Source organism: Plectrocnemia conspersa, unplaced genomic scaffold (assembly GCF_051122295.1).
Source record: "Plectrocnemia conspersa isolate PC_06_02 unplaced genomic scaffold, ASM5112229v1 ptg000005l, whole genome shotgun sequence".
NCBI lineage: Eukaryota > Metazoa > Arthropoda > Insecta > Trichoptera > Polycentropodidae > Plectrocnemia > Plectrocnemia conspersa.
Window position 1 is genome coordinate 988797 of NW_028277169.1, and position 10190 is coordinate 998986.

The 10190-nt window shown below is 29.8% G+C and overlaps 1 protein-coding gene across 2 annotated transcripts; it reads right to left on the reverse strand.

Moving 5' to 3' along the window:
• Window positions 1–1621: 1621 nt before the first annotated feature.
• Window positions 1622–9680, reverse strand: LOC148234624 (LIM homeobox transcription factor 1-beta-like). 2 transcript variants are annotated; one of them, XM_088185926.1, is made up of 7 exons: window positions 9510–9680; window positions 5782–5960; window positions 5497–5714; window positions 5238–5431; window positions 4887–5028; window positions 2999–3187; window positions 1622–2418 (listed from the first exon to the last, which is right to left on the reverse strand). In XM_088185926.1, the coding sequence occupies exons 1-7, from the start codon at window positions 9546–9548 to the stop codon at window positions 2216–2218; spliced, it is 1164 nt and encodes a 387-aa protein (XP_088042052.1). In that variant the 5' UTR covers window positions 9549–9680; the 3' UTR covers window positions 1622–2215. The 2 variants fall into 2 exon arrangements, with proteins under 2 accessions (XP_088042052.1, XP_088042053.1); XM_088185927.1 differs by having other exon boundaries at window positions 1786–2418; window positions 3008–3187.
• Window positions 9681–10190: the final 510 nt, after the last annotated feature.

Here is a 10190-nt window from a genome sequence, read left to right on the forward strand (position 1 = left end):
GCAGTACGCACAAGTTGGAAAGCTGAAACGTTCACCGTGTTTGATCAGTCTCAGTCTGATCCCGGTTCGCAATAACCATCCGGTATTATCGTTTTTAAATAGGCTGTAAGAGCAAGCTAAGCCGAAGGGTGGGTTATATATTAAAGCTAGGTGACTCGCGGGGAGTATTTACCCCCAGGAACTTCAATAAAGAAACTCCTCTTTGTGAGGGGTGCCATTATTTGCTACACCCGAGGGCACCGACTTCTCCCCCAAAGATCCCCTTGCTGGCATATTTTTTAATTTATTTTCATTCTTTGCTAATTTATAATATTTAATTATATTATATAATAAATATATATGTGTGCGTAGCCGTATTTTTGGTTTCATTGTATTTTCATATGAGTATTGAATGTATCGTATTTTATTTTTATTTTTAAAGCAAATTTATTTTTCATATATTTACATTTTTTGCCACTTTTATGACTAAGCCTCATGTTTTATTTTTAACTGAACGTTAATATTTTAATATTTTTTTCTGATTCGTGATAAGTTATGAAGTACACAATAAATTATATCGCAAAAAGGCACTAAGATGCAAATTCGCTTTGCCGAGATTCTAGACAATTAAGTTGTATTTAAAGACGCTACGAAGCGTATCGTACAAAACCAATAAATTGATAAACTAACACGGGCTCCGCGTAACAAAATTGAGCATCCTCAGCGCAAACTTTGACGGTAAATAAATCGTTCGAACAATAGTGTTATTAAAAAAATATATGATTTACTTGCATTGTTGCGCTGAGCAAATTTTATAAACAATTTACTTATAAAATGATACTTTTACAAAGATTCATTTTTTAAAACCAACCAATTAATTGTAAGCCATCTTATGTAAATAATTGTTAGTCGCGTCATGCGTTGTGGTATAATAGTGTCTATTTATGTGCCATATTGCAAGATATACATTGGTTTAAATGTATAATTTTAACAATGACAATGAAAAAATCAGAACGAATTAAAAATAAAATTTAAAGCCCGAAAAGTTGAGCGTCCCGTATTTACACACATTCACTAGCTGCGGTACCACACGACAGTGAGAGACCGACAGCTAGTAATATATTGTATATTTTCTCTTCTCACTCTAAATCAAAGTTTAACGCCTACTTTTTCTCACTCACACTCGTCACTTAGCAAGTGAGTGAGCGAGTGGGAATGTATTTGTTTTTAATAGTTTATTATATATAATACATCATCATTTTAGATGTTAAAATAGCATCAATGCACTTAAGAAAGTAAATATTAAGGAAGATGAAGGAATTCAGTTCAATCAAATCGACACCAAAAAACGATTCATAATAATATATAATATAATTTAATAATAAACATAAATATATTATATAAACATTTGCATATAGAGTACCAAAACGTAGACGTTATAATATTAATATAATACAATGATTTTTATATTTACATATGTATTATAGAAAGATGCAAAGTCAGGCAACTCTTTCAGGTTCTTGTATATATTATGTAGTGAGTTATTAGACAGAAATTAAAAAAAGTTTGTATTTATTGCAAAAAAAAGTAATTTTACTGGGCTTTCCATTAGTTAACTATGACAATATATATTCTTTATTACTTTTTGTGATATATGGTACTTTATTTTTGTGTAACTCTTACGTTTTAAATAAATCGCAGTTAGCTGACTTTATATTGTATTATAGACAATTTTGCTTTTTGAAGGTCTGAATTATTTTAATAAAATGTAAATAGTAAACAAGTACAACGAAAAAATGTACAATATTTAAAATACAAATTTATTGAAAATCAACAACCAATCTAATTGATTACATATGGATACGAATATTTCTACAAAAATAAACGGGACTATTTACCATGAGATTGTGTTTGTGAAAATAATTAAATTTTATTCATTTAAGCTTCGCTTGGATACATTATTCAATAAATAAAAATCAGGAGCCATATTGTCTAGCAACATTGAGTGGCAAATATGCATTGTAATGTGTAATGATTTTATATACATTTTTATTTTGTAGGAACATTCGTGTTTTATCCTATGTATTTATAACTAATACAGATTTGAGCGCTTATAAAATCAAATACATTTCTAAAGAAGCAAACATTGTTAGCCTTCTATCGGTGGTATTATAGATTAGAACCCGATGTGAGATATGTGTATGAGTATGTCCGAAGATCGCATCAAAATAGAAACTCATCCTTCCAACATGGCGGCGTCCTCTGTGCAGAAATACGAGCTCTGCATCGAATATAGCCGGTCTATGGGGTTGAGCGAGGAGTTACCATAGGAGTGGGCGAAGGGCGCCGCCCCAAGAAATTGCTGTAGCACATGCTGCTTCTCCGTAGTGTAGGGGAAATTCAAGAATGTTGCCCCCATCGTTTCTCCGTTGGACATACCTGAATAAATATTAATATAAATACATACACATCTATACATGCGCGACAGTAAAATCACATTTGTTTTGTTTTGCCATTGTATGGCTCTCAATTGTTTTGCCACCATGCACTTTATTTTGAATAACTTTTGCTAACATTTAATTTGCTATTGTCGATTTTTAAATTTTAGAGATACGCGTGACGTGCTTATATTTAATTTTAAATTTATACATTTTTGTTATCATCGCAATATTTTTCTTATTAAGGAATAACATTTAAATATTATTTTATAATAATAGCGCCACGCAGCAAAAATGTAAATACTTTTTTTTGAAAACCATATATTTTTATATTTTCATTAATATTAGACCCATCGGAAAAAACTTGCCTACTGATTGTGATTTTTAAACAGTATAAATCCCTTCTTGAGAATTGTTTTTATATATTTTATATTTAGCTTAGTCTTGTTGTTAAACTTATTATGCATATTTATTTAGCGATACGCGTTTTTGTATACATATATATATTGAACTTAAATGAACAATCGGCATATGTAATTTTTTAATTGCTACTTTAAATAATGTATAATAGTTATATTTACACGTCTTACTGGCGAAGCCTGCGAAGGGTGCGTGAATGGTGGAAGTTTTATAGAAGCCATCCTGGGAGTTGACTTCTTCTTTTATGGGAAGAAAATGACGCTGGGAAGCTTCGGTGTTGTTGGTGTCGTCTACCGGAACGTCTGTGTCGCTACAGCTGTCGTTCAAGAACATTCCCAATCCATGAGGACCTGGAATTAAATCCGAATCAAGGACGCTAAAGACCGATACCAACTTTGCTGAATTGCCTCGGCAATTTGCTTCGAATCGTTTTTGCGAAACTTTCCCTGCGAAACACGCTGAGATTTTGCCTAATGGGCGATCCGATGGCAAATCGACGGAATACTTTTAAAAATTATGTCTATATTAATATTTTGTAAACTCGATAATCGTTGAAATATTTTTTATATATCATTTTAAAAATATAGTTAATCTACTATTTTTCGTCTTTTTACTTATAATAAAAAGGTGAGAACGTTAAGAATGAAACGGACAAATTTTGCTTGAATTTAATTCTTTAAAGTATCTAGTATTAAACAAAAACTTACGTCTTATTAAAATACTATAAACGTCATATATTTCAATATTTCAATGGTTCTTTACGATTATTTATGTCTTATTAAAATTCTGCAAACGTTGAGGAAAAAACGGAATATTTTTGCATAAATTTAACTACCTTAAGGTATTGCGTATAAAGCAAACAGAATAGGTAGTTCTTCGCGATTATTTATGTCGTATTAAAATGTTGCGAACGTTGTGAATAAAACAGGCATTTTTTTTAAATTTGAGAATAGAACAGATTATTTTTGACAAAAACAGCTTCAAAGGAAATGATCTTTTACGATAAGTTCAATTGATTTTGGATTACCTTGACCTGCAAGAGGATCTTAATTATTTTTGGAAGTGGATTTTCGATAATCACATAATTTAATTTTAAGGCGGATGTATTCTAAACATCCTTCTTCTTTACTAAGTATCTTGGTGTGACGCTTGAGAAGCACTAGAAATTCGGCTAGCACATTGCGGAGACTCAGACAGCAGATAGATAAAGATGCCTGTTTTTTTAAATTTGCAATACTGTTATTAATAATTAATTGCGGCTCGAAAAAGTACAGCGTAACTTCTATCGGTATTTATACTTGATATTCCTGTTTCCAAGTACATTGGATACATTTCGATGTCAACTCGCGGAAGTGTTTTTATAATAAAAAAAAATATAAATTTCTGGCACAATACACCCATGTTAAGGTGATTTATGTCTGTTCTCTTTTCATGTATTTAAATAAACATACATTTTTATGTTTTATGCTTTTGACATCATGACATTATATTAACTTGTCGTGTCACGATGGTCTTAATTTTAATAAATAAAAAAATATAAAAATTCTGCAAAAATTTGGAATGATATGGAAAATTTTTGCTTAAATTTTACATAAAACAAAATTTTTATTAAAATGTTGCGAACGTTGAGAATGGAGTGTAGCATTTTTGTATGAATGCAGAGTGATAAAAGCGTGAAGATGTTCTTCTGATTGTTCGCAATATGTTGAGTTGTTGTTTTTATTTTTGTCAAGTAAAATATATTTTAATTTAAAAAATCCTTTCTTTTTGTTTTAAATATATATAATTGTTTTATTGCAAGAATTGTTTTTCTTGGGTACATAAAAAAAATCATATAAGCAATTAAAATGCTTTCGGAAGAGGCATAAAAGTTTTATGAATGAATTTATTTACTTATTGTGAAAGTAAAGCAATAAATATTTATTCTTAAAAAGTCTTTGATGGTATTTTTGGAGTGTTTCGTAAAATGTATTTTTTACTCGAGGAAATAAAAATATTTTTTAATTAAATTTCAAAATTCGACTAAAAGCTATTCAGTTGAAAACTCACTCGGATTTTCCTCTTTAATTTTGATTTTAGAATTTTCCGTGTCCATGTTTTCGGAATCCTTTGTGCTGCAGACGTTGTTTTTGTTGTCCCTTGCCTTCTTTTGAAACTTTTTCACTTTCGCTCGTTGATTTTGAAACCAGACCTACAAAATTGGATGCAAATGTTGAAAGGCACATTTATCACTAAGTACATGTGCTATAGCAAAAATCGCATTCGCAAACGAATACCGAATATAAAAAAAAAGTATATGCTTAAACGCATATTTTAATTTTAAATGCTTAATAATAAGTTCTTCAAATCAATATCGTTATAGCAATATTCGCAGCAAACATGTGTCATACTGTTTCATACCTGAACGATCCGCACGCTAAGTCCAGTGTCTTTCGCCAGTCCTTCTCTAATTTTTCTACACGGCTTTGGAGAAATCTCGAACGAAGCCTTAAAAGCCCTTCTTTGTTGAGTAGTCAGTATAGTCCTAGGCCTCTTAGGTCCTCGTCTTCCATCCAAGCGCCTAGTAGTGACCAATTCTTCGCACATCAATTCGCCTATACGCGACAGATGAACTACATAAAATCCTTCGAATTGAAAAAAGTCTGATATCAAACAATACCTTGAGCGTATCCTTGAAACATTTCCACCTCTTTGTCGTAATCGGATCTGCAAAACAGCTGTCCTTGCTTCAATACGAAATGATCTCCTCTCTGCAACCTCCCTCCGCACACCACGCAAACGAAACATCTTAAATGGAAGACTTCCTCCATGACCTTCATGACTAACTCTTCGGAGTTTACTCCTTCGCCACATCCCAGACACTTTTTTGCATACAATCTAAAAGTTTCATTGTACTATCAGTTTTTCATTTAACAGCGGACTTTACGTATATCGATAAACTTACCGGTCGTAGTCCAGACGGCAGTACAGTTTGGTCTGTCTGGTGTAACAGGTGTGTTGCAGCAGAGTGCCACAAGCCGAGCATGCCAAGCATTTCTCGTGATATGATACGTCGCTGACCCTCAATAGGTAACGGTCACAAATTGGATTACCACAAGCGCCACAAGGCGTTAATTTAGACATCTGAGGAATGTTTTAGAAAAGTAAATTGCAATCAATGGTCTAAGACTTGACATGGCCTATTTATTCAATAAAAACAATATTTCATGTCATGTTTTGATTTTTTCATTGAAGCAATCTCAATTAATGATAGTCCAAGAAAGCAAGGTAAAGATAACTACCATGTTAAGATTATTATTTATCCATATTTCAGAAGCTCATAAAACTTTACATGATAAAGTATTTCTATATATGATTTTTTTATTGATGAAGCTCTTAAGCATTGTACTTAAAAACCATATCAATATAATTTAGATGTTTCAGATCTACATGGTGGATTCAGTCAAAATTATATCAAACAACACCGTTGAGTCTTACATCTCTACCGAACACATCACTATTTTATTTTTTTACAACCTATATACTTGATTAAAATTTTCGGAGAACATTTATGATAGTGATATTTTTTATTAGGTTGAAAAAATGTTTTTTCTCTAAATGCTTTAAATACAGTTTACTCTATGAAACGTTGTTCCAGTTTTAAAATACCGCATTTTATAATTAAAACATCGTTATTTTTACCTGATATAAAACTCTCTATTCAGTTAAATTCTGCGAACATTGCTAATTGAATGGACGCTTCAGATACATTTTTTTTAGCTATTGTTTTACATTTATCTCAAATTAAATGTTATTATAAATAGGCTTCAGAGTTTATCAATGTTTTTCATTTATAAAGAAATGAAAATTCAGTAATAATGATAATACAGTATATAGATATTTTTATAATATAATAAATGTAAATTATCTTTTCTGTTTTATTTTTGCAATATTTTTTAACAATATTGAAGCATAGTAATTCTAATATAAAATAACTTGAAAAATGATAAAACATTTATGATTTAATAAAACATATTACTATGCATATTATTACACATTATTAAGCTCAAATTTATAATCTAAAGTAGAATCTGCAATAATTGTTTACATTAAAAAAAAAATTTGTAGCAACCCCTCATATTTTTTTGCAATCTGCCGATTCCCATGCGTATTGGTTTCTTTTTATCTGATTATTATTATAGTTCTTAGATTATATTAGAGTAGTTGAGAAAGTCGTAAACAATTTTTTGGCATTTAAAAAATCAAAAGCTTTTATATAGTTGTTGAAAATATAAAATTAAAAATATTCGTACAAATTCAACTTTCAACAAGAAAATGCTTTATAAAAATTCTCGAAAAATATTTTATTTAAAAACTAATTGTTTTTAATATTTCTAACCGACAATTTTTTAATTTCATAAATAACTAAAATATATTGACTACATCTAAAAACTACAAATTAAGTTGATCTTATATTTTTATGTAGAAAATTATTTGATTATCGACTAAATAACGGTTGAAAACTCTTTTTTACTTAAAACTTCATCTGTTTTTCATGATATATTTGAAACACTTTCCAAAACATTGTTTCAGTTTAAAAAATTGCGGTTTAAAATTTAAATATCAAAACTTTACCCAATATAAAACAAATATTTTTTTATTATCTATCAAGCACATATCTTCGTGAAATGCTGCAAACGTTGGGAATAGAACGGACCATTTCTGTCTAAATTTTACTAAATGCTGCAAACGTTGGGAATAGAACGGACCATTTCTGTCTAAATTTTACAACCGTATTTCGCGTCAGCTAAATGAAAAAAAAGGCTCAAAACGGCCCATATTTTACACTTCTTTAACGCTTATATTAGTAACAAACGTTGGTTTAACCAAATAAAGGTTACAGTAATAACATATTGTTTTCTCGACTGCGATATTTTAAGTTATTTTCAAGTCATGTTTTAAATTGTTAGACTTTATAATATTTGTATTATTTGCATTTATTTTTTAAATACTGCAAACGTTAGGAATAGAACGGAACATTTCTTCCTGAAATTAACAACCTGAAAGTATTCAGCATGAAACAAAAATCCGTCGTTTTCGTAAATACTGTTTATATAAAACGCTTTAACTCTTATAATTGCGTTATAGCTTTCACCATTGATTATAAATGTTCAACACTCGCATATGATATATGTCATCCCTATTTAATCGCTTGAGATTATAACAAAACTGTAAGAGATAAGTTTTTCAAATGTTTTGTAATATATTTTTTGATAAACTAATATAAATGCTTATAAGTTTGGGTGAATTAATATTAGAAATGTCACAATCACATATGTAATAAGTGAAATGGCAAAATTATTCCTATATGGCATTTCATCATATGATTTTTGTAATGTATTAAATCATAGAGTAAAGGAAAACAATAAATCTTCTTTCTGTTTCAGATTTAAATTGTCCGCATTCTAAAACATGCCGCGAAAAAAAATCATGGATCGTTACTTAAACCAGGCGATACTATCACAGCAGAATCATACTGTAAGGAAAGTTTAATGCATACAAAATTAATTAAAAAACATACGTTATCGGTAAACAGAATTCTAGTGATATTGCTCCACGATAATGCAAGACCTCATACTTCACTAATAACTGTTTCAAAATTAAATGAATTAGGGTTAAGATTTTTGCCTCATGGTCAAATTATTCACATTTTCTCTACAGATTTCATATTCTTAAACATTAGCCATATTTTTTTTTAATTCAAAATTCAATAATCAGAGAGAAATTATAAAAAGCCTTTGACGACTTTGCCGACACAGCACATAAAAGTCAGTTTTTTGTAAACAACGGATTTATTCATTTTTAGGTTGTTAGAAAAAAATCAATTCTGTAAATTGAGTATATTTTGATTTGCTTTATACTTTAATAAAAAATCGGATATTTCATTTCAAACAAACTAATATAATATATTATATCTTATATGTAATAATAAATATTAATATAATAGATAAACCTTCTAATTACTAGTATCGAATTCGTGTTGAAGTAATTCAATTGAATGCAATAATATATTTTAGAGAATCATGTAAAATATGTTTCTTTTAATAATCATCTTCAATCAATAAAATACACGAAAGTCATTTTCATTCCTTCGTATAGTTCACAAAAATATATACTTATAACTATTTTAATATAAATTCGTTAGATTCACTTTTGAATGAAAATAAGTTATCTAATAGAACACATTATAATATATTACATTTATATCTTTAATTTTCTAAATATATTGACATCGCCAATGTAAAAAAGTTTGCACAAATATTTATGCTTAAGACCACATATTGTACATATAATATATAAGTATGCCAATATAATATTTACGTACAATGTCGTACGTTTTAACTTTGTTTTTTATTAATATTCTTTTAAAGTGATAATAGTTTTATTTACAAATTTGCTTATCAACCCTTTGAAATGCTTATTCTGTTTTATCTTGGATATGGCTATTTGTTTTGATTTATAGTTCGGATTCGGATAAATTTAATAAAAACAAAATGGTTGATTTTGAGCTTGCAACTTGTTCAAATAAAGAGATTATAATTTGATAATATATTAAAATTCTACTACATTTTGTTTTATGACTAAAGTGTGAGTTTGATATCTAACGATTAAGTCAGTAAAAATTTGAATTACCTGAGAAATCTGCGCACTACAAAATCCCTTTGTTGCCATTTTTCCTAGTTTTTCGAACGCTCATCGTCGACCTTCGTTAAAATCTTTTAGTTCGCACCGTTGTCCGCCCGTGACTGTCGGCGCCATTTTTGGCAATAGGCGGAGTCCGGCGGGCGTAATGGTGGGGGTAGACACACCCCTAAAGCTCCGGTAGCCAATCGCAAGGCTGCAAAAAGAAGGAATCGTCTCAAGTCGTTTCGTTCTCGAGTCGCCGATGCATCTTCTTCACTCAATTTCGCTCAGAGCTGAGACATGAAAAAAATAATATGGCCTCTATCAAATTTTATAGGCGAACGTAGGCATGGTGTTGTCCCGGGGACGAATTTGGGAGGCACAGGGGTGCAAAATGGGAAATTAAATTCGTTTATTTACTAATACAGGGCATGTGAACCGTTCAATCTCGAAAATAATTTTTAAAATGTGCCATTTAGCAGTGAAATCATATTGGAATACAATTTCACCAGTAAATATATATTTTTACTAGTGAAATTATAATTTATCTGGCAGGTGCTAGTAAAATTATTTGATTTCAACTTTTCCATGCGTAGTAATATATATATAAATATTAAATAAATGCTACAGTGAATGTATATTTTTAAGTGAATCTATGATAGCACTAGTGAAATCCAAATACATTTTCAC